The 15,013-nt window shown below is 50.2% G+C and overlaps 1 protein-coding gene across 2 annotated transcripts; it reads left to right on the forward strand.

Annotated features, from left to right (window-relative positions):
* Positions 1-230: 230 nt before the first annotated feature.
* Positions 231-13,295, forward strand: IGFBPL1 (insulin like growth factor binding protein like 1; the record flags this gene model as incomplete). Of its 2 annotated transcripts, XM_082468781.1 has the most annotated exons (5): positions 231-678; positions 9,412-9,521; positions 10,158-10,274; positions 11,898-12,051; positions 13,190-13,295. In XM_082468781.1, the coding sequence occupies 4 exons, from the start codon at positions 231-233 to the stop codon at positions 12,045-12,047; spliced, it is 825 nt and encodes a 274-aa protein (XP_082324907.1). In that variant the 3' UTR covers positions 12,048-12,051; positions 13,190-13,295. The 2 variants fall into 2 exon arrangements, with proteins under 2 accessions (XP_082324907.1, XP_082324906.1); XM_082468780.1 differs by lacking the exon at positions 13,190-13,295 and having other exon boundaries at positions 11,898-12,547.
* Positions 13,296-15,013: the final 1,718 nt, after the last annotated feature.

Genomic DNA, 15,013 nt, shown 5'->3' on the forward strand with positions numbered 1-15,013 from the left:
AAGAGCCCACTGGTTGCCGGAGAGCGGGTCTCAGAACACCCCTCCAGTTCGGAACCCGGGCCGGGCCAGGAGCCTACCCGGCCGCGCTAGTCCGGGGCCGAGCAGCCGAGTGCGGGAGCCCCGCGGTGCAGGCCCGGCCAATCAGCGGCCGCGAGGCGGGCGGGGTGGAGGCGCCGCGCTCGCTGAGCGGAGCTCGAGGCAGAGGCGCCACTGCCGTCCCAGAGCGGACCATGCCACGCTCACCCGTGCTCTTCCTACTGCTCCTTCTGCTGCAGCCGCAGCCGGCACCGGGCCTCGGGCTCCGCGGCGCGGGCGGCCAGAGCCCCGAGTGCTATCCGTGCCGGCCGGAGCGCTGTCCCGAGCCCGCGCGCTGCCCCGCGCCCAGCATCGCGGCGCGCGACGAGTGCGGCTGTTGCGCGCGCTGCCTCGGCGCCGAGGGCGCGAGCTGCGGGGGGTGGGCCGGCGCGCGCTGCGGCCCCGGGCTGGTGTGCGCGAGCCGCGCCGCGGGGGCCGGGCCCGAGGGCACTGGGCTCTGCGTGTGCGCGCAGCGCGGCGCCGTCTGCGGCTCCGACGGCCGCTCGTACCCCAGCGTTTGCGCGCTGCGCCTGCGCGCCCGGCAGGTGCCCCGCGCGCACCACGGCCACCTGCACAAGGCGCGGGACGGACCCTGCGAATTTGGTGAGTCCAGCTTCTGCCCTGCACTAATGGGGCGGGTAAAGAAAGAGGGACCCCGACCCTCTGTGGGGTGAAGGATCACCTCGTGCACCGCGATGGACAGCACTGCACGGGCCTCAGTTTTCCCTCTGGGGTCAGTTTTTCCTTACCTGGCCAGTTATTTAAGGAGACCGCGGCAGGAATCCACATCCTGTACCCTTCCTTACCAAACCCAGGAAGACACCAGCCACCGAGCTGGTCGTAATTTTGATGAGCCTGCTGTCCCTTTTGGTACTTAAGTAATTGCTGGTACAGTTATTTCCAGGCCTGGCATGTTTGCCTCCAGGAGACCGGGAGTTTGGGGAGCAAGGTGTTCCCACTGGGTCCAAATCCCTGGGGTCCGGCCTTATGTGGCGGGAGGTAGGTTGTTTGAATGAAGAGGGAGGGCAGATGGAGATGCTGGAGGAGGGGGGCTAGAGCTCCAGACTGGGACTCAGGAGTCAGGGGATCAGAGCACCAGGACTCAGTGAGTGTAGGGTGGGGCCCTGCTGGGAGTCTTGAGGAAGCTCCCACCCAGGACAGGTAAGACCTTGGGAGACCCAAGCTCTGAAAAGATTATGGTGCCATCAGGGGCAGACCCAGGTTTTGTGAGGCTAAGGCTTATAAAATTTGGAGGGTCCCACTTTAAGTAATAGAAGATGATTGCTTGGGACCTAGAAACATAAGCTTCATTCACATCACAATAAAACCATCTATGGGTGCCATCTTTGCTCACCCTCTATATGTAATTTTTAAAAAATCAAACAGAAATAAACCAAAATATCAGTATAGGGATGCCCAGCAAAGCACCCTGCTGGCCCATTAGGTTTTGGAGAAAAGCCCCTTGTCTAGGCTGCCTAGAGGGGCCAGTGGCGAGTTTAGGTGAGCTTCTGGCAGGAGAGTCCCAAGGAGCCCCAGCTTGGGGTTCTGGCCTGGGACTGGAGACCAAGTCCAGACCTAAATGTTTCAGTCAGTGTAATGACTTCAGCTCCAACAAGGAAGCCTTGGGGGCGGGGGACGGCCTTTTCCAGCCTTGGGAAATTTCTAGTATTATTTCCCCGCAAGCATCCCAGTTAGATGCCCTCAAGCCCAGGAGACCCAACGGGTTGTTGGAGATGAGGCAAGAAGGCCCCTGTCCCTGGAAACTTGGAAATAATGTGCTGCCCACTGGGGGGTCTGAGGCAGCCCCCAAAGCACAGGAAAGTCACCGCTGGCTGTTCCTGGTTGGGGCTCCCAGTGGAGGAGAGAGCTGGCTGGCGTTTCCCTGGCTGCAGCCTTGGGCTGCTTCCTTCCAGGGGCTGTGTCAGCCCCTGTGGAGCCACTGTAGAGGTTCCTCCACTTCAAACCTTTGCTTCTGCCCTGTGGCATTTAAACAGTCCTGTCTCCTTTCTTCTCATTCCTGTCACCGCTTCTACAATCTGCTTTCCTCAGCAGTTAATTCACAGGCAGGTCTCTTTGTTTCCAGACAGGTAACACTTTCACTTCACATGCAGGAGACATGAGAAGTGCTGACCAGGTCCCCAGACTCTAACCGGTGCTGATGGTCTCAGATGATTCCTCCCTGGGCTGGTATTCTGTTCCTAAGAGACAGCTGCCTTGAAGGCATTTAGACCAAATCTGATGTTAGGCAGAGGAAACTGAGACCCATGGGGCAGGGGACTCATCCAGGGTGATCTGTAAAGCCTGGCTAGCTTCCGGGTCCCCGGCACCCTATTCAGTACTGTTTCAGGACAGGACTTGATAATGTTAAGTCAGGCAGGTGGCGGTTGCCATGGTTACCAGAGTGCAGCCAGATGGCAGATGGAAGCCCCATACCCCTAATTCATTGAAAATTACCAAATGACAAGTAAATGTGACAGCCCCTCCACTCTGATCTGTGGGCTCTGAGCCCACCCCAGGCACAGGCCCTGGGAGTAAAGATGTGCACGGGGCCAAACAGAGGCAATTCAGAAGCTGCTCTTAATGATCCCATTAGTGACAGGCGTCGGGCCTCCCCAGAATTTAGCTCTCCTTCCCTACCAGCGATTGTGTCATCAGCCACTATCCAGACCCCGGCACTGTTTTCCCATCTCGTTTTGTCCTGAAATGTTTGTGTGGCCCCCCTGCCCTTGTGTCCTGGTGAAGCATGAAGGTGTGTACGGGGGATCTTTTCCAGCCAGGGAAGGCGGCACCTCATTCTGTGCTGCCCTCAAGCCATCCTTTATCCAGACAACTTGGCAGGAGCACTTTTTAACAATGCCCCTGGGGACCTCGCTTGAAGGGAAACAGACTGAGTCAGAGCAGCAGCTGTTCTGCTTCAATATTGGTAATAAAATCACCCCTCCTCGGTCCTCACCTGTGCCTTCAATAAGCAAGCACCTGAGTTTAACGGAATGCGGCCTCCGTAAATATTAGGTTCCAGCGGTGTGGGAAGTGTTCTTACCCATGCCTCTGAGGGGCATTTGGAAACAGTTTTCAGGCTTAAATTCTGACCTTTCCTCCTACTCTCTGAAACACCCCAAAATGCTAATAATGAGAGTAATCCTTTGATCGACACACATGTATTGAAGACCCACTATGTTCCCACATAAGAATAATTCATTGCTGTTAGAAATCGCTTTTGCATTCCATCTTCTTCCTTGATTTTTACAACTACCCTGGCCAGGTCTCACTCCCATTTAATAGAAGGGCAAACTGAGGCAGGCAGAAGAGAATTCCCTGGAGCCACATGGCTAGTTACCAGCTGAGGTGGGGCTCCAGCCTGAGTTTTCCTGGCTGTTTTCAGATGGGGCCATGCACCTCTAGCCCTCTGGCAACCTGATTAGGAAGGTGCTGCAAATTGGCTACCCTTGAATCTTCAGGGTTTCTCAGTCTGAATCCACCTTCCTTTTTTCCCCCAAGGCTTGTTGCTGGTTCCTCTGTTTAGCACCAGGTGATGGCTCCTGAGAGAAACAGGTATAGCTTCACAGAAGGGGAGGCATCTGAGAGGAGCCTTGAAGGATGGGTAGAAAATTCCTGGGTTGAGAAGGGGGGATGGGGAGGCACAGCATGAACGAATACAAGGAGGTAGGAGATCCTGGGGTGAGTGTGAACAGTGGACCCGTGGGCAGTACCCAGTGGGATGGCTGGCAGAGGAGATGATACCCAGAAGTAGTCTGGGGCAGGCTTATTGCAGACCTTGAGTGCCATGCTGCAGGGTGACGCTTCATTCTGTACTGAGTTACTAGTTCCATTTCTCAACAGTAAGGTGGCATGGCGTTGTCGTTACTGTTATTATCAGTAACAATACTGTAATTGTTATTGTTATCATTAATTTAAAAGGCTGCTTTGGGGGAATTCCCTGGTGGTCCAGTGGTTAGGACTCCACACTTCCACTGAAGGGGGGCATGGGTTCGATCCCTGGTCGGGGAACTAAGATCCCGCATGCCACGCAGCGAGGCCAAAAATAAGTAAAATAAAATAAAAGGCTGCTTTGTTCCATGTATGCACCCTGACTGTTTGCTAGCATTGGGAGGAGGTTGGGATCCTGCAGAAAGCAGGCTGAGGTCGTGTTTTGAATGCTGCATTAAATAGGAACGGGGTCCCGTGCCAGTGCCCATGAGGGCACTGAGCCCCTGAAGCTTCAGTGAGCTCTCGAGATCCGAAATCTTAGAAAATTCGCCTCGGTTGAAATTCCAGCTGCACTTAGAAACCTCAGTCTGTGCAAGGCATGTGTTACCAGGTAACCAGGAGAGGCAGCGAATACCACTTTGTGAGAGGGACAAAGAAGGGGGGGCCTCGTGCTCAAAAGCCTTTCATGCCGAGGGAGGGGGCTTGAGGCATAGGCTGCAGGGAGCCGGATTAAGCTGTTTCTGGTTCCACATCCTAACATGACTATTAGCATAAATTATCAGGGCTGTTCATTGTGTTGATTATTAAAGTCTTTGGCTGTGTGCTTTTTTCATATGAGCAGATGGGTTCCTGGGGGATGACTTCTGATATTCTTTCCTTCCCGAGCGCCATTAACTTTAAAGAAATCTCAGAGGCATTAAGGAAGATCTTTCATTCCAGCCATCAAAGACACTCAGTTGACGGGGTTGGGGGACAGATCCCCACACACTTAGCAATATCGATCCCTTTCATTTGTATAGATCCACACGGTTAATAACACAGTCACATTCATTCTCTCCCTTCACCGTGGAGGATGTAGGGCCACAGTCATTATCCTCATTTGCAGATAAGGAGGAAATTGTTAGCAACTTGCCCAATGGTTAGCGACCAGGCCCCCGGGCATTTGAGTTTCCCTTGGTACTATTTTGCCCACCCCCAGTGCCCACCTGGGTGACTATTCTGTTACCTGATGGGTGGGTTTGTGCCATCCTAGCATTTCCAGGGCTGTTGCTGACATAAGCAGAAGGAAACAAGTGTTTAGCAAGGAAGAACTAGGGAAACGAAGCTGGCACATTCACAGACCCGGCTGACCAGACACCATCCTCCCTCCTGAAAGCCACATGACTCTTGCCAAAGGCAGGTAGAAAGGAGAGCCCTGGCTCTTCCAGGAGTGTGGCACCTCGGGCAGCAGTAAGGTGAGAGGCTGTGCCCCGGGCTCGCCAGAGTCAGGGCTATGGGCCACGGCCTCTGGAGCCTTCAGGCAGGGCCCACCGATAGGCCCACTCACCAGAGGCCAATAGAGGGTCTTGAGCCGGCAAGGCATCTTTGAGGATACTACACTTTGGGGTAGCACAACCTGCGGGGTCCTCAGGTCCCTCCGTGGAAGCCTTTTACACTTGGCGAGAGGTCTTGTGATTGTCCTCACAACAGCCTATGTGGAGGGCACAGCGGAGAGAATGGACTCCTGTGCCCATTTTAAAGAAGAAACTGGAGTGTGGCAGAGACAGGATTGAACCTGCCTGTGGTAGTCATATGTGAAGGACCCTAGCGCCACACTCAAATGAGCCCTTGGGGACAGTAAGACTGGGAATGTCCTGCCAGGGTTAAGGACACATTGCCCATTTAATGGTATCTTCACAAGAGCTGTTCCCTGGGGTGATGATGGAGAGTTTCATTTCTGTGCAGAAAAGAGTAAACATAGCAGGCCTGAGACTGTTATCCTTAGAAAGCCCTGATGGCGAGGTTGACCCTTGGCTGGTGTCCGAGAATTTGGATGTGGGGAGGCTTCCCACCGTTTCCAAAACTGATAAGAGGAGCTCACTGTACAAACAGCATGGTTTATGCTGCACACCTGCTTTCCTTCTGCGAGTCTGGAATTTTGGTACATAGGAGGCAGAGGCTGCCTGAGGGACCGGACCCTAATAAAAACCCTGGGTACTGAATGTCTAGTGAGCTTCCCTAGTAGAGGGCATGCCACACGTGTTGTCACAGGTCGTTGCTGGGGAATTAGGCACATCCTGTGCGACTCCACTGGGAGAGGCTCCTGAAAGTGTGCTCCTGGTTTCCCGGATCTTTGCCCCATGAGCCTCTTTTCCCTCTGCTGAGTTGCTTTGTCTCTGTTTGTTGTAATAAATCCCAGCTGTGAGTAAACTGTGCCGAGTCCTGTGAGTCCTTGTAGCAAATCATTGATCCTGGGACTTATCTTGGGGGCTCCCCACACAATCCCTAAGGAACTCTTTCTTATTCTGGAATGGAGTCCATATGGCTAACAAATGTTTCACTTTAAAAATCCATGTGGAATTAATGGAATCAGCGTGCCTGGGTTTGCATCGTCACTCCTCCAGGTGCTTCACCTTTCTGAGCCTTGGATTTCTCATCTGTAAAGTGGGGCTAAAAGCACCTACTTCACAGGGCTGGTGTGAGGATGAAAGGAGTAGCAGACATGGAAGTGTCATTTCAGGAGAAGGCAGGATGGTGTGGGACAGAGCTCAGAGCTAGACCGCTGGGCTCATGGGCTCACAGCCTCACCCTGCTGTTTAAGACGGGGTAACCCTGGCTAGCTCCCCCAGCTGGCAGCTGGGGAGATTGCTGGAAGGATCGAATGGCTTAAGCCTGTAAGCAGAAGGGTGGTATTATTACCATTAATACTATCATGATAATGATGACTGATTGTGAAGAGCTATTATGGATAAAAATATTTTAAATTTAAAATCAGATATGTTAAAATTAAAAACAGATTAAGCAACATGAGGACATTTTTCAAGATAACTGAACAATGCTATATCTTGGGTATGGTGGTGGTTACACAGTGTATGCATTTGTCAAAACTTAGAACTGTATACTAGAAGGAATGAATGTACTGTATGTACATTTAAAAAGAAATCAAAATTTGAACGTCACTTTATCACCAAAAGCACGGGGCTCTTTTGGAAAAGAAGTGCTATTTTCTGCCTTGAAATTAGTGGCAAAGGCAGTATTTCCAAGATGGTCTTTCTTAATTGTAGTTATGGAAAAAGAGGGAAATGCAAAGAGAGAGAAAGATGAAATGTGATTTACTGGCTTATTCATTTAGGCCTGAAAGGGATTGATGAAATCTCATTTAAAATTTATGACTCTACATGAAAGAAAGTAAAACATGTTGATTGAGTGTCCCTTTGGAATCTATTGAGGGCTTTGGAATAAGATGCAGTTCTGATTGTTCCCACAGCGAGCCATTTGACGACTGGTTTGGGCTCCAAAGGACGTAATGTTGGCAGGAGGATGTGAATAAATTAGACTTTCTTTGTCGTCCATTGCAGATGGGGCTCCGCCAGAGAGCAGCGGTGCTGTGGTTCTTTGTAGCGGTTGGCAGGTGGCTGGGTCACGTTGGGCAATGTTAGAAGCCTAGAACCTTGGTTCATTCAGGGGACTGGCTACACTCAGGGCTGTGGGTAGCGGTGTGGTGCTTGGAGGGCGTTCAATTGGTCACAGCTGAAGGAGTGAGCTGATCAGGCTGAGGGGGAAGAAAGCAGCCTGGGGGTGAGGAGGGCAGGGTCTGTATTCAACTCACTGGAAGCCATTTGAGGCACCCAGGGTGCTGTGGGGCTCCTGAGGGCAGCCCTGGGATAAATAGGTGGGAGTTACAGGAGGTGGGTTTTAGCTCCAGGTGAGAACAAGCTTTCTTACCAGCAGAGCCAAGGATGGAAGGACCTGGCTTCATAGGTAGTGAGCTCTCCATCACTGGGGGCATGCAAGTGAAGGCTAGATGAGCCCATCACAGACAGTCAGGCACATGCTCTTGGGGAGTTGGGCCCCTCCAGTTTGAGACTCCATAGCTCTAAGACCCTTTCCCAGAGATTTTTTGGCACCAGTTTGACAGGGTCTGCTTCCCAGTCTGTCTGGAGGGGCCAGGCCAGTCTCATTTCTGCGCCCCTTCACTCCTTCCCTCCATGCTCTTGCTCCAGCCTTCTGTCTCTCTCCCTTTGTTCTCCTTTTTCATTGCAGCCCCACCTAGGTGGGCGAGGGCCCTTTCCCTCTCCAAGGCTGGCCTGTGGAGGGCTGCAGGGATGTCCGTGAGTCCCCAGGTGAAGCCCCAAGAGTCGTGAACTCTGCATTTTGATGGCCCAAGGGTGAATGTGTTTGCTCTTTTATTTGTCATGTGTTTCTTCGTGGAGTCATCTGTTTAACAGGCCTACCCTGCCCCCCACTTGCATATTGTGCTAACTGAAACCCTCAAGTTTCACACTCATCACGTGGTAAGATCAGCTCAACAGCCCTGTGAAGCAGGGGTATTATCCCCATCTTACAGACAGCAAACCTGAGCCGAGAGCATACTCCCCACCAAGCCTCCACATTGCGCCCTGCCCAAGACCCCACGTGGCCAGCTGCGAGGGTGGGTCTGTGAGACGAGATGAAGCACCTGCACTGCAAGGCAGGGGGGGTTTCAGCAAGTCAAAGGGGGCAGAACCCCTGGTCCTGGACTAGGACACACCCCCAGGCCCTCAGGATGGGGAGCTGGGGGTGCACTCCACGTAGAGGGAAGGCAGGGCAGGGCAGGGTAGGGCAGGCAGGTACGCTGAGGGCTGGATGGAAGGCCTGAAAGCTGAGGCAGTTGGACTTGATTCTTTTAGTTCCAGTGTGAGTAGAGCAGGTGCCAGGCACAGGGAGAAGGGCAGAGTGTGGGTTATCAGCTAAGAATGTCTAACTCAAACGCCACATGCTCTCCTGTCCCACCCAGCGAGCCCACACCCACCCTGGCAGCCTAGCACCACATTGCCGGATTCCCTGATTTACCTTTCTCCATGCAGCGAGGCTCGGTGTCCATGCCTGCAGTCTTGCCCTCGGGGATGGGGATGGGAAGGTGTGTGGAGCCTGTGATATGCAAATGAGCATCTTGAACCGCAGGGGGTCTCAGCAGGGGGTGAGGGCAGCTGTTCTGCGTGGCGTTATTCTTTGAAATGCCCTCCATGCGGAAGGAGAAAAGCCCATCTGGTAGAAGACTCTGCCGTGGGTGAAGTGACACCAGCCCCTCCCGGAGCCTGGCGCACTGTCGTGTAGTTGAGCTGTAAGCAGATGGCAGCTGGGGTCCTGGAAGGGATCCTGGGAGGGAGTGTGATGAGACCACAGACAGACGTGCTGGGCGACTTTGAGAAGTCGCCTTCCTCTCTGGATCCCTGTTTTCCTGTTAGTAGAACAAAGGCAATGGAGGAGGAAACAAGTAGGCTTCCTTCCAGGTCTAAGAAAACTCTCTTCTATGATTCCTTGCCTATGAGTGTGTCCTTTCTGTGGGGAGCTCTCATCTGCCCCAACATGCTCTCTGCAGGCAGGGTATCTTAGATGTGGGGGGCTTGATCAGGGTCAAGGTTGTCTTCCCTTGTCTTCTTCTCCCAGCTCCTGTGGTCATCACTCCACCCCAGAATGTTCACAACGTCACCGGGGCACAGGCGTCCCTGTCCTGTGAGGTGAGAGCTGTGCCTGCCCCAGTTGTCACATGGAGGAAGGTATTTATATCCAAGAACTTCCCTGTGTGTGTGTTTGGGGGGGGGAGGGTATAAATGTTTTTTAAGGGTGTTTTGTGTGTTTATATGTGAATTGGAGGATTAAAAAAAAACTTATGTTCCACTCCTCTGCCTCCAGATTTATGCCTCAAAACTTTTACCCCAAACCTCTCCCCAGAGAAGGGGTGTTGCCATTTGCTCCCTCTGCCACTTAGCTGTCCAGGAAGTTCTGCTGTTTATCTAGCCTAGGTCAGCTGGGATGAAGTTAGAGCTTCCTTCACTGGATCTGGGTTTTAGAAAGACTTGGCTGGTGGCAAATGACCCAATCCTATTCCAAAACTAGATCTTTCTGTAGCTCAGTTTTTGAGAGACTGGCCTATGTTGTCCCCTTATCTCAACAGCCCTGAGAAAGGCAATGAAATTCTGATAGTGGTGGTGTCTACATCTTCGCTGTCCAGCAGGGGGCACTGTCTGTACATACATTCAGTAGGAAGAAACTGGCATTTAATAGGAATAAGAGATACTAGGGTCTCAGCCTTCAAGTCAGCAGGAGAGTGAAGACAACGAGGGTGTCTGTGGGGTGGTCCTTATCCAGAAATGCTTTTTCTAAATCACTCCTGGTTTTTCTGTCCTCTGTAGGTCACACGGTCTCCTGAGGGCACCCAGGTGCTGAAGGACCTGCCTGGGGACCACGTCAATATAGCTGTCCACGTGCAAGGGGGCCCTTCTGACCACGCAGCCACAGCCTGGGTTTTGGTGAGTATCTCATTTGTTTAGGATTATTGGCTATTATTGACTGGCCCTTATAAAGCACCTTTTATATTTCTATAACATGTTACACCTTTCAAATATTCTGATCCATTTCTCCTTGGACCCTACAGTAACTGAGAGGAAAGCAGGGCAGGTAGTATAACCCCTGAGAGCAGAAGTGATCTTCAGAGGTAGGCAGAATTATGGCCCCAGAAAGATGTCTATGTGCTAATCCCTGTAACTGGTGGATATGGTATGCTGTGTGGCAAGAGGGGAATAAGGATGGAATTAAAGTTGTTAATCAGCTGACTTTAATAAAGTTATCCTGGGTTATCTGGGTGGACCCGATATAATCACAAGAGTCCTTTAAACGTGGAAGAGGGAGGCAGGAGAGAGAGCCAGAGAGATGGCAGTGTCAGAAGACATGAACTACTGTTGCTGGCTTTGAAGATGCAAGAGGGGGCCACAGGCCAAGGACTGCAGGCAGCCTCTAGAATGCTTCTCTTAGGGCTTCTAGAAAGAAGGCAACCCTGCTGATACCTTGGGTTAGCCCACTGAGACCCATTCGGACTTCTGACCTCAAGAACTGTAGATAATAAATTTGTGTTGTCTTAAGCCATTAAACGTGTGGTCATTTGCAACAGCAGCCATAGGAAGCTAATACACTTGCCTGAGACCACATGGCTGATAAAGAGGGAAGATGGCACATTCGCATCCTCCTCCAGGGCTCTTCTATGCCACGTGCAGCAGTTTGGCTGAGAAGAGGGAATGCCCTGTGTTTGAAAGGGCGATGGAGTGACAAGATGGGGGCCCTTGTGGGGCTAGTTACCCTACCTCTCAGAGCTTCAGCGTCCACAACCATAAAAAGAGGGCCTTGGACTGGACCATGTCTAGTGACCCTAACAGTCTGTGACCTACCTGTGAGTTTCCTGTAATGTGAGGATAACGGTGCTCCGCCTTCAGCCACCATGGGATCCAAACGAGATGGGGTGCACAAACCCTCTCCAGTCGGTAGTGACTCACACTTGAGAGAAGCTGTTATGACGAGAGAAAGCAAGAGAGGAGGGAGCTGCTGTGGATCTCCTCTGCAGGGGCGTGAGACGGGCTCTTGAGGGTGTCTCCTCCTCATTCCACCCCCATCTCGGCCAGCTTGGGCAACTTCTCCACCCAGCTCAGAGACTCAGAATGCAGTTGGGTCCATGACTTTTTCACATAAAGTGTATTCCCCCCCTTTTATTACAAGGAGAGGCGGGGGAAGGTTGTCTCTGGTGTTATCTTGTAAAGGCTGCCTCCATTGGGAGCATTTGTGAGCTATTCCGTGGTCAGTAGAGTTTTGTTCTTTTAGTTTGCAGTATTTTCCTTGGAATCTATACCTATCACCTTCAATAAAAGGACCAGGTAGCTCACAGTAAAAGGCAGAAATGCAGAGAAGACATTAAAATGAAAGCCAGGATACAGAAGGTACTGAGAAGGAAGTTTAACTCTTTCTCGGCAGCCAAGGCAAGAAGAGAAATAGAGGGTGAGCTCTCTCACTTTGAAAAGGAGTAAGTGTTCAGACTCATTAAGAACTAAATAAGTGATTTTGCTGTGCCATATATGACTGTACAAACTTGCCTGTTTAACTTCTAGATCAACCCTCTGAGGAAGGAAGACGAGGGGGTGTACCAGTGCCATTCAGCCAACGCGGTAGGGGAGGCCCAGTCGCACGGCACAGTCACCGTGGTGGATCGGAGCCAGTACAGAGCCGCCCGCTTCCCGGGTCCAGATGACCACATGTGAGGGGGTAATGTGCATGTTCCAAGTCATCTGCAGTATTTGTACACCTGTGTCACGGGAGATTGAGATGAGTCATAAGATGCATAATAAATAAGAAGAAAAATACATGAATCAAGGAAACCAGAGAAATGCAAACCAAGAGTAGGAACATATTACAATTGGCAGGTAGACTCTGTGGTATGTTCTACACACGTATCACACTGGGCTTCCCACTAGCATGCAAAGTCAAGAGCTGTGAGTGTTATGGGTGTCTGTCAGGTGAAAAAGACCACCTATTTTTTTCTATTTCTCCAAGTCCGCCCAGTGAGGGTGCTAAGAGAGCAGACATGGTCACTATGACAGCACCCGGGTGAAAACACGCCCGCAAAGAAGACAGTCTGAGCTTCATGGGTCTATTCCCAGATTCTTCCTTGTCTGTAGCTCTGCAAGTAGTTAGAGCTTCTAGAAACAGGGAGGAAAATGTAAGGTGTAAAATCGTCAAATAGGAATTCAGTGAGGAGATGGCTCTTAAAGTTGCCCTCCTGATACTTAACTTTTAGTTTTTTATATATGTGTATAGTTATATATATGTATCAAAAAGTCAAGTATCGAGACTTTTTGTCCTGTACACTTGTATGTATACTTCTGTATGTACATATGTGTGTATGTATGTTTCATGTTTTAAATATATGTATAATTTATAAGTACATATATTTATATTTTAAAAACAGAAATGATACCAGGGTATGAATATAGTCTATTATAAATGAGTTTTAAAAGGGGTCACAAAGAACCATGGAATTTTAATACCATTGCCATGGCCCAGTCCTTGAGTTCCGTCTACAACATGCAGAATTGGCCGGCTACTGCTTGCATACCTCCAGGGACACAGAGCTCACTACCACCAAACAACCATCTGTGGATTTTTCCAATAGTTGAAAGTTCTTCCACATAGTAAGCTGGAATCTGCCTCCCTGAAATGCCCATCCATTGGTCTTACATGTATTTCTTAGATCCCCATAGGCACCTCTGCTCCCCACCAGCACCACTCCTGGGTGGGGAGAGATTTAAAGTTAGGGGCATTTCCTCCACCTTCCATCTAACACATAGTTGACTATGACAGAGCAGGCTTTTTTTCTCTAATTCTTTTCCCTCTTTTCTTCTAGGGTCTTAGAAACATTGATTACAGGACGATGGAAAAGTCAAGTCATGGATCTTTTTTGCTTTGTGAAGAACTGGAAGAACTGTGTTTGTAGATAACCGCTTTTGTATGTTTTTAAAAATTAGACGCAAACTAGATTCGTATACAGATGTAGTTTTTAGCAGGGCAAACATTGGGAAGACAGACTGCATGTAGCCTTTTTATACTTCTGAAATGAATAGCTCTGTGAGAATTCTTTTTTTAACTTCTCCCTCCGAGGGAAGGTCACGTTAGGTATATTTGTAATTCTAAAGGGCTGGACCGAGGCGTGTGTCAGCTGTGACTCTTTACCTCATTTGTCTAGGGCTGATTAGTGATTTAGTATGTGTTGTAGGAAGAGGGGGGAGGGTCCTGCTGTCCTCTGCCTGACCTCTCCAACTTTGCTGTGTGACCTGGGTAGGTCCCTCCCTCTCTGGGCCTTGGTCTCTTCAGCTGTGAATGTGGTATTTGGACTGGATGTTACCCATGTCCCTTCAAACACTGCTATTCCTGGAGTGAGATGGTCCTACAGAAAAAATATGGGAAGTGTAGTCTTAGCATTCTTTTAAAAATAATATTCCCTCAAAAACAAATGCCATTGCTTCATATGAAGGTGTGGACAGCTGTTATTCCTGCTGTATTCCCATTTTAAAGAGACTTAGTCCTAGATGGAACACTTAACCAGACTCAGGGCCCCTTGGCTGGGCATCTGGGGACCAAGATGTCCACTTATTAACAAGCCCAGCATTCTCTAACCAAGCTGGCAGTGGAGACCTGGCTTTTGGACATCAAATTATAAAAATGGGGTCAACTGCTCTCTCTGGGCTGTGGAATTAGAGTGGAGTAGAATACATTTTACTTAGAGATGTTTTGACCTTACCCAGAAATAAAGCTTTCTTTCTTTTCTTTTAATCAAGAAAGAAAAAAGAATATTTAATATCTAGCCTAAAAAAATAGACCCCCTAGGTGACTAAAATTTTTTAAAATCAGAATTGGGATCTCACATGTGGATGGTTGTTAAATTTCAAGAAACACTGTTCTGTCTGTGGTCACTTCCCATCTCTGGGACGGCAGGCAGGATGAGCATTAATGTCCCTCCCCCTTTACAGATGAAGAAAACCAGGCTCCGAGAGTAAAGCGCATGCCTGAGGCCTGAAAGCCTCTGAGAAGGACTGGAGCTGAGGGCGCCCGGTCCTCTTTGGCACCCTTTCCACTCCATGGTGCTGCTTCTCAGAACAATCTCGTAACTATGGAAAGGAAGATGCTGCCAGATCCACAGGTTTCAGGGATTCTCCTTAAGGTCCATCTCAACTTTTAAAGCAACATTCTCAAGCCGCTCACACTGGGCATTGCATTTTGGTGCCCTTTCTGGAATTGCATTTTCTGCCTTTAAGCCTGGCTGTTCCACATCTGAAATGCTGAGGTGGCATCACCCTGACGAACATAGCAGGAGGGTGGCCCAGGAATCCAGAAACATGAGGTCCGTTTGGGAATTCACCCCTATCTTTCTGGGTGACCCTGAGCAAGTCCCCTTCACTTTCTGGACCTCGATTCCTCATTTGAATAAGAAGGGAATGAAACTAGATGGGTGGTTTTCAAACTTTAACACATTGGAACCCCTTCTTCGAATAAAGTCAAAATTGAAGTTGATCAAAAGAGAAGCTGTCCTTGTCTGTTGGAGGTTGGGCCTTCCAGGGGATCTGCTCATGTCCCCTCCCTACTCGGCTCCCTCAAACCCCATGGCAGCGATTTCCGTATCTAAGTCTGCAGTTAATTCCTCTGTGATTTGAGTGGTTGGGAGATGGCTTGG

The sequence above is a fragment of the Balaenoptera physalus genome (genome assembly GCF_965194825.1).
Source record: "Balaenoptera physalus genome assembly, chromosome: 7".
Taxonomy (NCBI): Eukaryota; Metazoa; Chordata; class Mammalia; order Artiodactyla; family Balaenopteridae; genus Balaenoptera; species Balaenoptera physalus.